This window comes from Seriola lalandi, unplaced genomic scaffold (genome assembly GCF_002814215.2).
Source record: "Seriola lalandi dorsalis isolate HSWRI2012SDOR001 ecotype SW California unplaced genomic scaffold, Sedor1 jcf7180002054464, whole genome shotgun sequence".
NCBI classification, from domain to species: Eukaryota; Metazoa; Chordata; class Actinopteri; order Carangiformes; family Carangidae; genus Seriola; species Seriola lalandi.
The window spans coordinates 176,489-193,423 of NW_019525017.1; the positions used below are offsets into that span (position 1 = coordinate 176,489).

Genomic DNA, 16,935 nt, shown 5'->3' on the forward strand with positions numbered 1-16,935 from the left:
TGCTAATACTGATTTCATGGCTGAGTCCATCAGGTATTATGAAATAAGACATTTCCCTCACAAAGGGTAACTGTCCTTACATCTTTAGAGAAAGCAGCCAAACAGCTCTGGTGTTATTTGAATTGAATTGAAATAATATTCTGCATTTGGCTCCATCTACTGGTAAGACTGGGTAACTGCATGACACTGTTTTTTTGTTTGTTTGTTTTTTAACCACCTAGTAATATACTGTACACTAGTGTATTCAGATTTAGGATTTATGTGGACTTCACAAGCCAGGCTTAAATCACATGAGACAACAGGTCGTGTTGAAAAATGTGTAATTGGCATCAAAATGCAAACTGATATACAAAAATCACTGCTGCTTTATAAGGTTTGTGTTCTGAAAATCATCTTACAAATCTCTGTAGATGCACATCCAGTCCTGTACCTCAAAAAAAAAAAAAAAAAAAAGTACTGTGGGAGAGAATTTACTTTTCAGATCCAGTGTGGCTTCAGCTGAGCAGAAAAAAAAGAAGGTGTTGAATTTCACAAACTAGCACGCTCTATCCAGCCTTTTCCTTCATTCCTTCAATTGCCCTCCGTCGTTTGAGGTTGGTGAAGAACAATGCAAAGTTGATAATATATGTTGACACGCAGACCATGCAGAAATCCCCCAGAACAAAGGCAAGAATAGCTGCGAGATAGAGCGAGCCGGCCACTGACACCCAGGAGGAGAAGACCAACAACAATGCTGCTTTCTTGGACAGTGACAATCCTGCAATAAGGACAAAAAGGAGGATTTCAGTCCATCAATAAAAGACACAACAAAGACAATATTTGGGAAATTCTACATAAACTATGACTGATTGCTTGACTTAACTGCAAATAATAATTTTGAGTAACAATCAAATATAATGATTTGCTTCTATCTAACCGTTTCAAAAGACAAAATATATAACGAAATATGCAATACTGAAGTATCAAGAGTTCAATGCCAGTCATGGTTCACAAGAAATGCTGGAATAGAGACAATATTTCTACCTAACAACACAGCACTGCACTATAATTTACAGAGGACAATGACAGACTAACCAAGGCCCATCTGCAGAGTGTAAAATATGATGCCAAGCAAGCTGTTGGGCTGGTTCAGAGGATTATCTTTGGCCACGAAGAACTGGACCAAACCAAAGCCACGTCCCCATCTGCCAAGAAAAGAAAGGGGAAACAGTTAGAACAGCACATTATTGATAAGATAAGACATCACTGCTTTATAATTTGCATAACAAATAATCAGACATGTTAAAATTATTTTATGAAAAGCAGTTTGACAGGAAAAGTTAAGGGATATCCACTTGGTATTCTCACAATGTAAAATAGCTGATGTGAAGCACTTCCAGAGGAATTTAACACGTGGCAACGAAAGAGGTTGGAGCTGCCATCAAATATTCACATTTCACAGTTTACAGGCAGAATTTAAAAAAAAGAAAAAAAAAGAGCATTGCTCAATAGAGAAGAGGTCGAGGTCTGTTGGTTCTGCACAACAGCGGACAAATGAAACACTGAAGCAAAATCTGGAGTAAAAAGAAATTTTAAAAAAAGAACTTACCTAGAGGTAAAAACCTTGGAGCAGCTCACAGACTCCCCCAGGTCGCACATCGCCCTGTAATCTGGGTTTCTCTCTCGGGACAGCTCGACGTGAAGCGCATAAACAGACAGAACCAAACCAAAAACGCACAAGAATATCCGCATTTTTCTCTCCCATTTAGGTATCCCCTGGTTACCAGCCGCTGCCATCTTGTTATAGACACTTTAGATTTATATCACGACTTCAGAAAGCTATAGGAGATGAATAAAAAGTCGGATTCAGGGTTTCCTTTCAAACTTCAGTAAGTTGTCCCTCAAAGTGAAGTCGACGTGTTAAAAGACAGATTCTTACTTTTGATTGGTCCAGTCGACTGTTACCGCTGCCTGTCATTGGACAGCTGCGTACAGATGTTGGACCAGCCAGAAGGGTGTCTCCTGTGTATTTACTGTGGACTTCAATCTTTCAGGCCTGTGGGGAAAATGTAAGTAGTGCCCTCACTGTTGGTGCTTCAAAACATCAGCACATAATTACTGCACAATCTGCTGTCCAAACACTGTCCCTCATGTATAATCAGTAGTAGTGGTGGAAAAAATAGGCCTACTCAGATTTACTTAAAAAGTAGCAATGCCAAAGTGTAAAAATAGGCTACTCCATTACAAACAAAACTCCTGCATTCAAAATTTTACAGAAGTTTTATCAGCTAAATAAATAAAGTTACAAAAGTCAAAGTATGCTACTCAATATGCATTACATTACTGGATATTACATTACTTCCTTACCAGTTTCAGGAAAGCTGGAACCAACCAGGCTCCAAAAAGCTCCAGGTTCACTGTCAGCTGGTTATAATTAATTTGATTATCTGGTTAAAGAAAGAAAGAAAGAAAGAAAGAAAGAAAGAAAGAAAGAAAGAAAGAAAGAAAGAAAGAAAGAATCACCTAGAAAATCAGCACCTCTAGGGAACAATAACAACTAAGATGGGTCCTGCATTTTAATTTGGCAGGGGTCTTTTATGTAGTTTATCATGCTAACATGGTGCATATTCATAAAATAAAATCAATCAATATATCAATTTATCTATCTATCTTTTCTACTGTCTACCAGGCTCTCTGTTTATGATCCAGTACTGTTGTAATTGCAATTAGATAAGTTATTAGGTCTACTTTTTATTCGTAATAGCAGTGGAAGGTAATTGGTCTACACGATTATTATTCTAGGTCCATCACACATATAAACAGTGTATGTAAGTGCTTTAAGTAATTTTGTCCAAATGTAGCTCCTCCTAAACTAGTTAACTTCTGGAAAACATCGTCACCACAACCCAAAAAACAGAGACCCTACTATCTGCGATGGACTCCACCCTCCCACCACGTCCTCTGCTCCTATTCGACAGTCTCTCGGACGTCACCTCATCTGATTGGTCCGCCACATATCACTCAAACGGAACACGGAACTGTAACGAGGAGGCGGTAGACAAAAACAAGACATAGCCGCGTTACTACGGGATTAAAAACATGGTTTCAGGTGTCGTGGTTGGTTCAAATGGTGAAAGTCTCTTCTGTTGATGAGAAGCACGTCCCCGTGATGTTGCGTTTTGGCCATATAACCGAGGAATAAATGGTTCAACGTACCTAGAAAACCCGAGCTTCAGGTAACTAGCCTACGCCCCTGCGTCAAAAATAAAGTGGGTAAGGTCTTTATCATGGAGTTAGTTTATTTAATTCCTCTGTTGTACAGAAAAGTAGCGGTACCTGAAAGACAGCTCCTCACGGACTTGCCCTCTGTCCGTTTGTAAGCAGCTGTAATGTAGACGCGTCTTTCGACCGAGAGCTACAGGTTTTGGCCACTTGACTGCCAGGCCTAACGGGTGTGAAGTCACGCCTCGTTTTTGTCCTATCAGCTCGTTTTAATGCTCACAGGTACTACATTTTGCCTCATTGTTTCATAGCTGCTGACAAAGCAAGGATTGAATATTGAAGGGACACAGGTAAATGCTGGTAACTATCAGACAGCCATGGGTCACTTTTATGTATTTCACGTTTTCCCACCAGAAGGTGCTGCAATGTTTTTTATCGACTGTGACACTTTCACTTTGTGCTGCAACTAAATTATTATTTTCATCTTTGATTGATCTGCTTTTATTATCATGTTTATTACGTATCAAAACATAGCAAAATATTCCCCATAGTTTAAAGAGTCATACAGGGCAAACAAGCAGGAAATGCTCACATTTGAGAAACTGGAACAAGATATTTTTTGGCATTTCTGATTGACAGTGAAACGATTCATCGATTATCAAATTAGTTGCCAATTCATTTTCTGTTGATCGACCAATTGGTCAATTAATCGCATAATTATTAATTATTTCACTTCTAATCTGGGCACTAATTTCAAATTTCCCCCCATTCTTTATTGCTAAATAGCTCAAGCTTTGTCAGGTTGCATGGGTGGAGTGAGCAGCCCTTTTCAAGTCAAGGCACAAATTACATTAAATTTTGTGACATAAAAAAACATGCAAACTTCCAAGGAGGGTGAATACATTTAAGAGGCACTGTAATTAACCCTAATTGCCCAGCTCCAATTGTATTTAACAGCACTAAAAAAGGATTACAAAAGTGCCAGACTTGCACACATGAGCAGTAAAAATAACATTGGCTCACTAACATTACATAACCTGTAAGATGATATCAACAAATACCTCTCACTTTTCTATTTTTGATTCTTTACAGACACAATGTCGACGAAGGAGGGTGGAGAATGTAAAAACGGTCAACCTGTTGCCATGTCACCCGAAAGAATGGCGACCGACAAAAGCAGAGAGAACCAGAACCAGCGTGGAGTTGAGGCAACGGGAGGCACCACAGACACCAGCACAACAGCAAAAAACTTGGCTTTGCTTAAAGCACACTCTCTGGATGTGAAGTTCGACGTTGGAGAGGAGTACGATGTCATAGAAACCATCGGCACAGGAGCGTATGGAGTCGTTTCATCTGCCAGGAGACGGGACAATGGTAGGGCTGATTTGATGAAGAACACACTGTAACTCATTCTGTGTGTAAATTCACTGACCTTGACAAACTCAGTTGTACACCCTGTCCTTCTATTTTTTTTTTTCTCTGAATCATTTGTGTTTCACAGGCCAGCAGGTGGCAATAAAGAAGATCTCCAATGCTTTTGAAGTGGTGACAAATGCCAAACGCACATTGCGTGAGCTCAAGATTCTCAAGCACTTCAAACATGACAACATTATCGCCATCAAAGACATCCTGCAGCCAAACCTTCCCCACTCTGCCTTCAAGTCTGTGTATGTACACACACACACACGTACACACACACACACACACACACACACACCTCAGACCAGGATAGTCTGCAAAACTCTGTAGGTTTACGTCAATGAATAACAACTACACTTCCATCAGACTATTTAAATAGCTCAGTTTTCTGCTCATCGAGAGGATTCAGTAAGACTGATCAAGTATTATTACAAAATTTGAATCTGAAAAAATGTATGAATTTGGAAATTGAAAACATGAAACTAACACAATTTGAAACCATTTCATCAGTACATCAAAATACCTCAGTTCTGATCGTCATGTGAGCAGATTGTGCACCTATTAAATGAAGCTCATCTCACTTTAACATTTCCCATGTTTGCAGGTACGTGGTGCTGGACCTCATGGAGAGCGACTTGCACCAGATCATACACTCTGCCCAGACGCTCACCCCAGAGCACACACGCTACTTTCTATACCAGCTACTCCGAGGCCTTAAATATGTGCACTCTGCCAACGTCATCCACCGTGACCTCAAACCCTCCAACCTGTTGGTGAACGAGAACTGTGAGCTAAAAATCGGCGACTTTGGCATGGCGAGGGGTCTCAGTTCGCACCCTGAGGAGTCTCATTCCTTCATGACTGAATATGTGGCAACTCGATGGTACCGTGCTCCTGAACTCCTGTTGTCTCTGAATCACTACACTTTGGCCATCGACTTGTGGTCTGTGGGCTGCATCTTTGCTGAAATGTTGGGGCGTAAGCAGCTTTTTCCTGGGAAGCACTACGTCCACCAGCTCCAGCTAATTTTGGCCGTGTTAGGCACTCCTCCTGAGGGTTTAATTGGTGCTATTAGAGCTGACAGAGTACGCTCCTATGTTCAGAGTCTTCCATCACAGTTGGCTATGCCTTTGGCCAAACTCTACCCGCAAGCTGAACCGCAGGCTTTGGACCTCCTGGGGGCCATGCTGCGCTTTGACCCTCGTGAACGGATCAGCGTGACACAAGCACTGGAGCATCCTTACCTGTCCAAGTACCACGACCCAGATGATGAGCCAATTTGTGTGCCAGCTTTCGACTTTGAGTTTGACAAGCTTCCCATGAATAAGGAACAAATTAAAGAGGCCATTCTGATGGAGATCCAGGACTTTCATAGAAACAAACAGATCTGTCGTCAGAGGTTGCAGTTCAGGCCTTTGCCGAGGGTGAACGGCGGAGCTGCAGCACAAAGCAGTAACCAGTGTAATGCTCAGGCCTCGACTGTCAACCTGACCAAATCCACATTGGTTCCCATGGCACAACACTCACAGGCAGCACAGATACAGCAGCAGCAAATGAGTGAGGTGAAATCTCAACAGCAACAAGACCGCACACCAGCAAAAGTGGGCTGTGCATTTACAAGTCAGATGCAAAACTTTAATAAGTCCACATCTCTTTTAGAAGTTGCCCCGCCTCGTGTGACCCACAACTTGCCTCTCCTCTCTAAAAATGTAAGTGTCCCAGTCGATGTGGACATGCCCAGTGCCAACTCAGACAGCGGTCAGCCAGAGACTATAGATTTAACAACGCCAGTGTCAAGTCAGGATGGCCCCTCAGAAACAATGAGAGACAGTGAGGCACAGGAGCAGCTAACCAGCAGTCAAGCTTCTCTGACTCAGCCCACCCAGGGCCAGTCCATGACCCCAGCTCCCACCAGTATTCCTGCAACGCAAGCACAGACCCTGACACCCCTACCCACCACTGTGCCTTCCCTTTCTCTCTCTGTGGCACAAGCCCAGTCACTGTCTCAGTCCCTTTCACAGTCACTGTCCAAGAATGCCAGGCCTCCTCCATGTGCAGGAGAGGGAACCAGAAAAGAAGGAGCAATTTCAGAGGATACTAAAGCTGCACTTAAAGCAGCTTTATTGAAATCAGCTCTCAGAAATAAATCCAGGGGTGGTAAGTTTATTGTATTCAATGTCTGTTTTTTTGTGTACTATTGCACACGTCATCCTTTAGCTTAATTTGATGTCTTCATTGCAGATGGAGGTACGTCTGCACTGGGCATGGATGCTGGTGGAGGAGGTATATTGTCCTCCCTGTCGTCTGTTCCAGAGTCGCGTCGGCCTGTCACAGCCCAGGAGCGTCAACGAGAAAGAGAAGAGAAGAGAAGGAAGAGGCAGGAACGAGCAAGAGAGAGGGAGAGGAAAATGAAGGAAAAGGAGAGAAGAGAGGGAAAGCAGGGGGACTCGCTGGGCGGGGTTCTGCTGAGTGACAACGACAAAAGCCTTTTGCAGCGTTGGACAAAGATGATGGACAGTCGCAATGAGAAATCTCAGATTTCTAGTAACGATGGAGCAAAGAATAAGGACTGTAATGTGACCACACACCGGGGCGTAACTATCGGTGATAACACTCAAGGTGCTCTGAACAATAACACGGACAAGGAGGTGAGGATTCAGTCTCATGAACAGTTAATCTCACAAGTCAAGCCTAACCAGCCGAGCTTGTTTCAGCCTCCCAGCACCCAGCAACCATCATTACTTTTCTCCATGAGCCAGAGGAAACCTCCAGCGGATATAGTTGTTGCTGTAAGTGGAGGGATAGATATAATGACCGTCACTGGTGGCTTTGTTAAAAACAACACGCTCAAACCTCACAATGAGAGCAACGGACAAAGTGGTTTCAACTGTTTGGGGAATTGGAGCGGCCAGCAATTAGAGACAAGGCCACTTCAACAACCACAGCAAAACAGGAAACAGCAACCTCTCCCGTCGAGCTTTCTTCAGCCACAGCTACAACCTCAAAGTCAAACCCAGCCGGACCCTCAACCTCAGTCGCAGCTGCTTCCACTGGAGAGTTTTCTGACTAAAGCTCCAACACTTACCTCCAGAGAGACAAATGGGAATGTTGATATCAGCGGCCAAAACAACCTCAACTCCCACTCGACTACAAGCGCCGGGCCGATGGAGAAGCTGTGTCCCACTGCAGGGGAGAAATCGGGGCCACAGACCACAAACCCTCTCTGTGGGGCTTTAGGAGTCCCGTCACAGCCTCATCCCAGCTTGGGATTCACAGATACAGGACAGCAAGGGCCTTCTACTGCCCCTGACATCCACACAGTAACACTGCAGCTGTCAAAGTCCCAGGTTTGTGTTTCTTTTGCTGTGTTTTGATATATTCTACTGTTCTTCTGAAGTAGGATTTGGCCTAAGAGAAGTGACAGTATATGTAATAATGGAGCACTGGTGTTGCTTTCATTATAGATGTACAAAAAGAGGATTTTCTTCTACATATATACAAGCTTTAAATGTCACAATTTTCTGCTGGCCTTGAACAGATGTGAAGGATACAAAGTACAGTTGACCTAATGTTTCCCCCCTTTCTCCTGTCAGGTGGAGGACATTTTACCCCCGGTGTTCTCGGTCACCCCTAAAGGCAGTGGCGCTGGCTACGGCGTGGGCTTCGACCTGGATGACCTTCTCAACCAGTCTCTCACAGACCTGCAACACTGTGACCGGGACAGGTGAGGTCTACAGCATGAGCTTGTTTCGATACTCTGAGTTTTATTACCTGCAGCTGTGTATTTAGTTGTAGTTGAGTAAAATGTGGCTCTGCAGCTGAACTGTGGTTCTACTTCAGCTGCAGCTAATCCAAAGAATTTTACCAGATCTTGTGTAGCTGTATGCTTTACTTTACCACCTTCTCTCTGAGGATTTCATGGTGAAAAGAGAAGTATACTTTCACATTTTTCCAAGTGTATCTTAATACTCACATGCCAATATGTACATTAAAACAATTACTGGTTACTGTAATTGTTCCTCCTTGTCCTCACTGGCTGTAAAGACATCCCTTGTTGAAGCCTTTTCTAATCTTTTAATAATATTAAGTGAATATCTTCCAAAGTTAGTCTTTTTTTTAGTACCAAAATCCTGCTTTTTGTAACTTTTGCTTACTATGTAAGCAATGAAGCAAAGAAAGGAGACCAACATGGAAATATATAAGCTGTGAGGAACAAAGATTGCCAGGGTTCAAAATACAGTGGCAACTCTTGTGCCAAGTACTTTAGAGAGATGTTGAATCAACTTTATGGTCATTTTGGCATCTACAAATGTACAGTTGAATTATACCAGTTATACTGAGAGCTGTCAGTAGGCCTAAAATAAATTTTAAAAGAAACACTTTCCAGTATTAGGTAATACACCACAAACTGCAGGCTCTAAAATGAGCAGACAGTTGAATTAACACTTAAAATAGTTTAAACAAAAACTGACCATCACGAAAGGAGGATTTATTGCAGGACTGTTATTAGACTGCATTAGTTTAAGCTTGGTGAGTATATGATTCGAGTTTGATTTTTCCAGATCAGAAACGAGAAAAGATTTTCTGTGGAATATTAGGGTTACAATCATTCTCTCTAGTCATGACAGAAACTCTTAACAACTGATAAGACCCGAATTAATATTAGTGGGCCATTCATTAATATCTTAAGGTTTCAAAGAAGTCATTATACAAATAAATTAGCTGGTGTTAGATGTGTATTAAACCCAGGTCAGGAGCAGGGTTTCATGTTTTCCCATTTCATGATTTACTTTAAGTGATTTAGTCATCGACTGCTTAATAAGCTACACTGTAAACGACTTCTAAAAGTGTCAACGCAGCAAAGTGTAAAGTGTATTTTATGAGCTTTGACCAAGCACTGAAAAACACCTGAAATTTGAACAGGGCTGCAGACACACATGACTGACTTTCAGTGGTGGGTCAATTCATTATGAAGATATTTTTGTATGATTAAAAGTAGCGCCACTCTTCATGCTTTCTCCATTTTTCTCCTCCATCAGTTTTGACTCGGCGCCCCTCTCGGCCTCCCTCTTATCTGATTGGAGCGAGGTTCACCGCATGACTCCAGCTGATCTGGAATCACTGCAACAGGAGTTGCAGCTCGGCTCTCCCATGATCCTCTCTGATACCATTCCCCCTGACGCCTGACTTTCCCTTTCCTGGAATTTGAAAAGATAACACTTGGATTTGTTTATATTTTTTGGAGCATGAAAACCTTGAATGAAGACTTATCAAATTAATTTAAAAGCTAGCTTTTTTTTAATAGGCACTACCAGTCAGACGTTTTTTACCATTATGACTTGCTGTGCTTTCTTTATAATAAAGAAATCTGTGTCATTGCCCGTCTCTGCCTTTGGATATTCAATGAACTACACTACAATTCAAAATTATCTTAATTTAATTTAAAGAAAACATTTGAAATAACACGTGGGTTGTGCACTGAAAATGACTTTTCCTAAGAACAGGTTTGTAATATTTCATGTCATGTATTGAGAGTCGAGGGCTGAAGATTCAGTCCAAATGTAAAATGATACAAACTCAGTTAGCAGGGGTTGAACAGAGCACTGAGATGATTTTAAGAATCAAATTAACAATTTATTTTAAATACAGAAGACATAACTTATTTATCTCATAATTCTGATTTAAAATAAAAACCTATCAAAGCTACTTTGACTCAAAGATCATGATGTAGAGTTTCAGCTATAAAATTAAGATTATAGTACATTTCTTGTTCAATATGGCTTCATGTGCATGTCAGATACAGTGTTCTAGTTTGATTATTCAGGATCACATTGGACTTATGTCTGATATTACTCTCCTTCATTTGGCCTGGTTTACATTCTACCTCCCAGAACTCCAGTTTTCAAAGTGGTTTATCTCTGAAGCAGGATGAGTAGAGTGGACAGACAGCTGACCAGCACAGCAGCCCTCCCACACCAGTTCCTATCAGCTCGGCCATACAGCCTGATCTCTGGTATCGTGTTGCCGATGAAGCTTGAGTAGGTAGTCAGTCTGGTGTACACACCCGGCTGGTTTGCGTGAGCACAGCCCAGTCCGAAACTCACCACCCCAGCCTGCACCCAGGTCCCATTCACCATCTTGCAGACAAGAGGCCCTCCTGAATCACCCTGGAAAAACAACACAAACGGACTCACTCAGCTTTCACCACTGGGAGGTATCAAAGTGCAGAAAAGTAGCAATCCACGTTTACCCAGTGCAGGTTCTTGTTTTGCTCATCCATACAACCATGTATTTGTGAATGTAAACAGAGCAGCACAAACAGCTGATGCAACAGTACCTGGCAGGAGTCCTTTCCGCCCTCCTGGTATCCAGCGCAGATCATGTCATACAGGATGTCCACCCTCTCCGTCGGGTTCGTCTGGTACATCTCCTGACAAGAACTCTGAGAGATGATTGGCACTTGCACTTCCTGCAGAGTCCCGACTCCTTGCAGAGGGACTGAGTGGGATACGAGAACAGATGGAGGATGGAGAACAAAAGGAGCGTGAGACTCTTGAATTTCTGCAACTGAACAGGTGGCCAGTGAGCTTTCATCTACTATATAGTATGGTTCAAAGGACATGTGACCTTTTAGTATTTTTTTGTTCAGTGTAAATCATCAAGTAAAAACACAGACATACATTCTTTGTTGTCCTGTTCTATAGTTTTAATGTTTTTGTCTTCATGTAGACATAACCAGTTCTCTTGAATCTGCGTTCTTTGAATAGTGTAGTATTTGCAATTGGATACTGTGTGTAAATATTATTTATGTGTGTATGATGTCAGATAAAAACCAACACAAGCCAACATGGATCAGAATCAACTGCACTCATCTAAAATATCCACAAGACACTGATCTTTGCACGAGAAAGAAATTCTAGGGATTGATAGCTGAATTAAATATCACAGTATTTTTCATTTGGTACATCTATAATCAAATATGACAAATGTAGGCAAAAAAGTGTTATTGGAATTCAATCCAATTGTGCTCCACAGTCGCGCAACACAACAGACTGAATTCCTCAGGTGTAAAAGCTTACGACCGCTCATATCAGTTACTCACAACTTGTTTGGCACCATTTTGAAAGCAGCATTTAATAACAGTCCGATCACGTCACGTTACAGCTCCACTGAAATTATGATCCAAACATAATGATCTCTAGATATTACTTCCTGGTGAGAGACTGGCTTCTATAACCCATCTGATATGTAGACTATATACCTCTAGCAAAGAGAGGGAGATCATTCATAGCGTATGACCGCTTACTGTTTTCTTTCTGACACTCGCCACCCGTTACTTATTTTGAAAAAGCAAAAAAGGATCATGAGGGAAAGCAGTCATACAAACATGGAAATGATAATTCATTTGCATTTACAATCCAGTCCACAAGTATTTGGACAGTTACACATGTTTTGCTCTGCTGGTTCTATGCTTCAGCACATTCAGGTAGAAATTAAATAATGGATGTTACATTAAGTGCCATGTCTCAGCTTTAAATCTAGCAGGTTCATGTCAATATCGAAAGGACTGTGAGCGAGATATAGCCCTTTGAACACAGAGCCCAAATTACAAGGGTTCAAAAAGTTGACACAACAAGGTTCCTTGGGCAGCTGTGATATTTCAACATTAGTTGTTCGTTGTTGAGTAAAGAGGTGACCCATGCAGGTGAAGCTGATAATAATTAGGCTCAAAAGAAGCATCAAAATCAGGTGGTTTGACAAAATCAACAGTCAGGTACATTCTAAAAAGCAGGTGTGGCCTGGAGGATCGAGGAGCACAAGTCTTGTTGAGCAGAAAATGAACGGCATAGTGAAAAAAAAGCCCCTTCATGACTGCACAGAAATTCAAGCATGCTGTGCAGGATGCAGGCAAACATGTTTCCATGTCAACAATCAAGAGAAGGGTTCATGACCATAACTAGCTCAGAGGATTCACCACAGAAACAGAAAGGCCAGGCTGCAGTTCACAAAAAACACACAGAAAGAAACCAGTAGAGTTGTGGAACAAAGTTCTATGGACTGATGAAACAAAAAGGTTTATCTGAAGAATAGCTCATGGCCCAAAGCCATCACCTCATCTGGTTGTTCTTGTATGGGCTGGACATGTATGGCTTCAGTGGAACAGGCACACTGGATTGCTATTTGCCGAGTCAGTCGCCTGATCTCAATTAAAACTGAGCTGCATTTCACCTGATGAAGATCAGAGTACAAGCAGAGAGACCCCACAAGAGTCAGCAGCTGAAGGAGGCAAATACAAAGCATCTGCCGACATCTGTGGATCAAAGATGTCAGGCAGTCGTTGACTGCAAAGGATTCTCCACAGAATATTAAATATGATGATTTTGTTTGACTTCATGTGCATCTGTCCAGGTACTTTTCATCACTTTCAGCACTATGTGTTAAACAGGCTTTATCTCCCAACTAAAGCTGAGACTCAGCACTTCAATGTCGCATCTATTATTTCATTTCAAAGTGATTGTGTGAAGCAAAGGGCCTGAAGAACAAAAAATGTGTAAATGTCTAAATACTAATGGTCAGGACTGTATTTCCATGCCAGAATTCTAGAAAAATAAAAAAAAGCTTTTTGGTGACTGATGAAACATTAAAGTGCTAAATAAAAGTAGTCGGCACAAATGCTAAAATGATGTAAAGAATTCAACAAGCCCTACCATCATCCCGGATGTTCCCCCAACCGGTGACGGAGCACAACATGCCACTTGGGAACAGAGTGCCAGATGCGGGCAAGCAGACGGGACGGACGCGATCTGACCAGAGTACTGGGCTGGACAGCTGCACCAGCGCCAAATCCTTCCCGCCGTGAGGCTCGCTGTAACCTGACGGGATCACCACCTGTCTCACACGATGCGATGACTGGTGCTGGTTAAAACCGTTCAGCTGGTACCGGCCAGCGTAGATGATGTAAGAGCTCACATCCGATGGACTGAAAGAAGAGGAGGAACACTGAACGGGAAGGGGAACTTGAAATGCGAAACCTTATAATTTTATATTGTCAAAGGGCATTAAATGGATTTAAGGCAGGCAGGTGTTCCTTACAATGGGCTTAATGTTTGTCATAGTCTAGGAAAAAATTGTTTCAAAAGAAAAAACAAAAAAACTAAAATCATGTGCACCTGTGCTTACTTTATTAACAACATTATGGTCATCAGACCTTCATCAGGTAAAATTTAATGAATTAAATGATAACATCTGCATTTTTTTTGTCAGTTTTTGATCTGATGCAACCATTTTTAAAATATTCTCCTTGAATAAATAAATATTGCTGAAGGGCTTTAAGAAAACTGCACTGGCCGTTACCAGGATTCCAGTAAAATGATTCAGACATCTCACTAAAGAAGCAGAGAGCCTGTGGATCGGTGCCCAGCCGTGAGTTCACCTGCTGATTTTTGTCTGGGTTGAGTTTTCTTACTTGGGGAAACAATGAGCGGCTGATAGGACCCAGGACTCTGTGATGATGGAGCCTCCACAGATATGACCGTCACTGACTGTCTGGAAGCCGAGGGGAGAAAGAGAGTGAGTCACCTCTGCATCACAGGCAAATCCCTCTCTCAGCAGGTCACTTTGTTAAACTAAACCCACACTGAACCACATATGTAGATACCCACAGGCACAACTGACACTACAGAAGACTTAGATGCTGTAAATGACGGACGTGCCCGTTTCAGAGGAACCCACCTGTATATCCACCTGCCAAGGCCAAGCCCCATCTGCTGCGTTCATCCCTCCCACAATCCTGTCCTCCATTAATGGTGGTCGGCCGCATTCTTGGGCGAAAGAAGCGAAAAAACCTACAAAAAAAACAAAAACAAACATAAATTACATTCCTGACTCAGTCACACCGAGGCAGCGGAACATCTTACAATACTACACACAAAGAAACTCACCTCTACTGCGTCAGCTGAGAGAACAAACAGTGTGTTTTATAGGTGGACAAAGAAACAACAGGAGAAGATGGGAGGGGGTGCACGATCGATACTCACCTGTTACGCACCAAAAAATAGCTGGAAACTGTAATGTCGACAACATTTTGGGAAGTTTCGCGGCAGAAAAATGTGTCCCAGATTTTACTGAAACAAAACAAGAACTTATATCTGAACGGATGTCGAGGTTTCTTTCTGTAACGTTACTTGTACCTTCCCGCTTTTTCTGATATCTTTGTGACTGAAACTCAGGCAATTATAAATTTATATTAAAACAAACCAACTAAACAAAGTTATTATATCATTGAACTGATTTGTTAAAATCCCAGATCCATGCGTTTTACCGTCGACACGATTCCTAGACGGATCAGCGTTTCATCTTACACGGTTTCGGATAATAAACGCGTAGCTCTCTATCAGCTGGCTACCTGTGTCCTCCCAGTCACCCAATCAAAACTCCTGTCCCGCCCCCATCAACCACCTGTGCCAATGAAATGAAAGGAATGTGTTGTGATACTTTACGATAAACATAACCGTCTTAAAGGGAAACTGTATTATCCTGAATAGAACTTTTTATCATTGTGTTTACTTTTAAGACAGGAGTTGTCAGAGAGGATCGCAGTGACCTTCGCTGTTCCTCCACTACAACCAAACATTATCTATGATAAGGCCTGAATCGAGTCTCTATTGCGTCTGTCTCATTTCAAGAATGTGGCCACTCTCATATATTCTGTGTATAAATTCTGTGTGAATCTTGCATTCTTTGAACATTTGCACTGCGAGCTCTTGTGTGTAACTTGTTCGCTTGCTGCAAGAATAAAAATCCTACTCTTGTGAATTTTCAGACAGTGTTCCTGAGTTTATTTGATAATTTAATCAGATTCTCTTATTCGGTAACAGGTAAGCTAAATTTTCTGCTCCACTGCTGAATTAACTGGTATGTTCCGTGTTTGATCTGAGCAGGATTATGAGCAGCGGTTTGCACATTTATGCATTTTCTTCTTCCGCGTGTTGTTTACAATCGTATCCTACAATCCAAGCCAAGTGATAACAGAGTTACTCCATGTGTTTTTCTTATTTTTCCTAAATAATTACCGGGTCAGCTTCAGTGTGGAGTTGCAAGGTGCAATGTTTTTTTTTAAATAACATGTTCATATTTTTTCTATAGATTTGCAGATTGACATGTTTGTAAGCAGTACCTCCACATTATGCTACTCGAACCTGGAGGGAAATACAGACCAGTTGTACAGGTCTCAGTTAGAGGTAAATAAACTGAGCACACACCCACAACATAAACACCATCCTGTTTATCAGGTAAAAGGCCCAGGTCAAAGGTCGAACTCTGTCCTAAATTGAGTAGATGTGTGTATGAAAGCAATAAATATGTGTTTCTGTTGTTTCCAGTGCTACATCATGGAGTTTTGTTTGTCTATAGCTGGATTTGGATCATTAACATAAGTCATTTAAATGATTTTTAGAGTGTGCCACACATCTGGGCTGAGGTTATTTTTCCTAATATGACACCAAATATTTATTCCTTCTGTCTGTCTATAAAGCTGTTTGTCTGTCTCTCTTTTTCCCTCTCTCTTTCTCTCTCTTCCCTCCCTCCCTCTATCTCTCCCTCCCACCCTGCCTCGCTGCCCCAGGCAGTGTGTCTAGTTTCACAGAGCAATTGAAGGTGACAGGGACAGAGAGAGAGGGAGAGGGAGGGAGGGACAGAGGGAGGACACATCACAGTATCGCCTGGGGCCACACAACAGTAGAGGAAGAGCGAGAGATGGAGGGACAAAGAGAAAAGAGAGGAGAGACTCACGAAAGTACTCACAGGGAATTCCATAAACAGGTAAATGGAAAAATAAAGTTACACCAAAACAGCTGAGATGTGTGTTAGTGCCAGCGAGTGTGTGTGTGTGTGTGTGTGTGTGTGTGTCACATGCATTTGCCTCCAGGTCAGCTGATATTCACTTTTTTTTTTAATCACTAACGGCATATTTGTGTGTGTGAGCCCTTTCCACTCTGCTCCTCTCACTCATAATATATGAACACATTACAGGACCCAGTCAGTAAGAGCAATTATAATGCACTCCCGTTTGTTTTTATTTTAACGACTTGATGAATATTTGTCGTGGCATTGTAACCATGGTGACTGCCTCCACCGCCGCCGCCTCCCCCTTCCCTCCCCTCCCAGGCCCCGTCCACCACCCCTTCCCCATCCCCCCTTCAGCGCTGAAAAAGCAAGGGATGGCGAGAGAGAGAGAGAGGGAGAGAGAGAGAGAGGTGACAGGAATGAACTAACAAGATGCACTAAAAAAAATGCATGTCCTGGAGCTACATGAAT

The 16,935-nt window shown here is 42.1% G+C and overlaps 3 protein-coding genes across 4 annotated transcripts; 1 reads left to right on the forward strand and 2 right to left on the reverse strand.

The window, feature by feature from the left end:
- Window positions 1–303: 303 nt before the first annotated feature.
- Window positions 304–3,375, reverse strand: vkorc1 (vitamin K epoxide reductase complex, subunit 1). 2 transcript variants are annotated; one of them, XM_023411335.2, is made up of 6 exons: window positions 3,316–3,375; window positions 2,347–2,426; window positions 1,919–2,035; window positions 1,589–1,818; window positions 1,075–1,184; window positions 304–757 (listed from the first exon to the last, which is right to left on the reverse strand). In XM_023411335.2, exons 4-6 carry the CDS (start codon window positions 1,774–1,776, stop codon window positions 546–548), a joined length of 510 nt encoding a protein of 169 aa, XP_023267103.1. In that variant the 5' UTR covers window positions 1,777–1,818; window positions 1,919–2,035; window positions 2,347–2,426; window positions 3,316–3,375; the 3' UTR covers window positions 304–545. The 2 variants fall into 2 exon arrangements, with proteins under 2 accessions (XP_023267103.1, XP_023267102.1); XM_023411334.2 differs by lacking the exon at window positions 3,316–3,375 and adding an exon at window positions 2,906–2,994.
- mapk7 (mitogen-activated protein kinase 7) lies at window positions 3,019–9,998 on the forward strand. The gene is made up of 7 exons (XM_023411332.2): window positions 3,019–3,215; window positions 4,294–4,575; window positions 4,703–4,868; window positions 5,225–6,777; window positions 6,862–7,967; window positions 8,214–8,344; window positions 9,660–9,998. The coding sequence occupies exons 2-7, from the start codon at window positions 4,299–4,301 to the stop codon at window positions 9,805–9,807; spliced, it is 3,381 nt and encodes a 1,126-aa protein (XP_023267100.1). The 5' UTR covers window positions 3,019–3,215; window positions 4,294–4,298; the 3' UTR covers window positions 9,808–9,998.
- Window positions 9,999–10,232: 234 nt separating this feature from the next.
- Window positions 10,233–15,020, reverse strand: LOC111658705 (serine protease 33). The gene is made up of 6 exons (XM_023411333.2): window positions 14,658–15,020; window positions 14,353–14,465; window positions 14,087–14,166; window positions 13,329–13,600; window positions 10,958–11,118; window positions 10,233–10,787 (listed from the first exon to the last, which is right to left on the reverse strand). The coding sequence occupies exons 1-6, from the start codon at window positions 14,701–14,703 to the stop codon at window positions 10,533–10,535; spliced, it is 927 nt and encodes a 308-aa protein (XP_023267101.1). The 5' UTR covers window positions 14,704–15,020; the 3' UTR covers window positions 10,233–10,532.
- Between the last annotated feature and the right edge of the window lie 1,915 nt (window positions 15,021–16,935).

Excerpts from the sequence above, each read along its gene's own strand:
- vkorc1 (XM_023411335.2), bottom strand. The coding sequence starts at position 1,776 with ATGGCAGCGGCTGGTAACCAGGGGATACCTAAATGGGAGAGAAAAATG. Across the intron at positions 1,185-1,588 it reads TCCAAGGTTTTTACCTCTAG|ATGGGGACGTGGCTTTGGTT; the intron begins GTAAGTTCTTTT and ends TTTTCTTGGCAG. Across the intron at positions 758-1,074 it reads CACTCTGCAGATGGGCCTTG|GATTGTCACTGTCCAAGAAA; the intron begins GTTAGTCTGTCA and ends TCCTTATTGCAG.
- mapk7 (XM_023411332.2), top strand. The coding sequence starts at position 4,299 with ATGTCGACGAAGGAGGGTGGAGAATGTAAAAACGGTCAACCTGTTGCC. Across the intron at positions 4,576-4,702 it reads TGCCAGGAGACGGGACAATG|GCCAGCAGGTGGCAATAAAG; the intron begins GTAGGGCTGATT and ends TGTGTTTCACAG. Across the intron at positions 8,345-9,659 it reads CAACACTGTGACCGGGACAG|TTTTGACTCGGCGCCCCTCT; the intron begins GTGAGGTCTACA and ends CTCCTCCATCAG.
- LOC111658705 (XM_023411333.2), bottom strand. The coding sequence starts at position 14,703 with ATGTTGTCGACATTACAGTTTCCAGCTATTTTTTGGTGCGTAACAG. Across the intron at positions 11,119-13,328 it reads GGGGAACATCCGGGATGATG|TCCCTCTGCAAGGAGTCGGG; the intron begins GTAGGGCTTGTT and ends TATCCCACTCAG. Across the intron at positions 10,788-10,957 it reads GCGGAAAGGACTCCTGCCAG|GGTGATTCAGGAGGGCCTCT; the intron begins GTACTGTTGCAT and ends TTGTTTTTCCAG.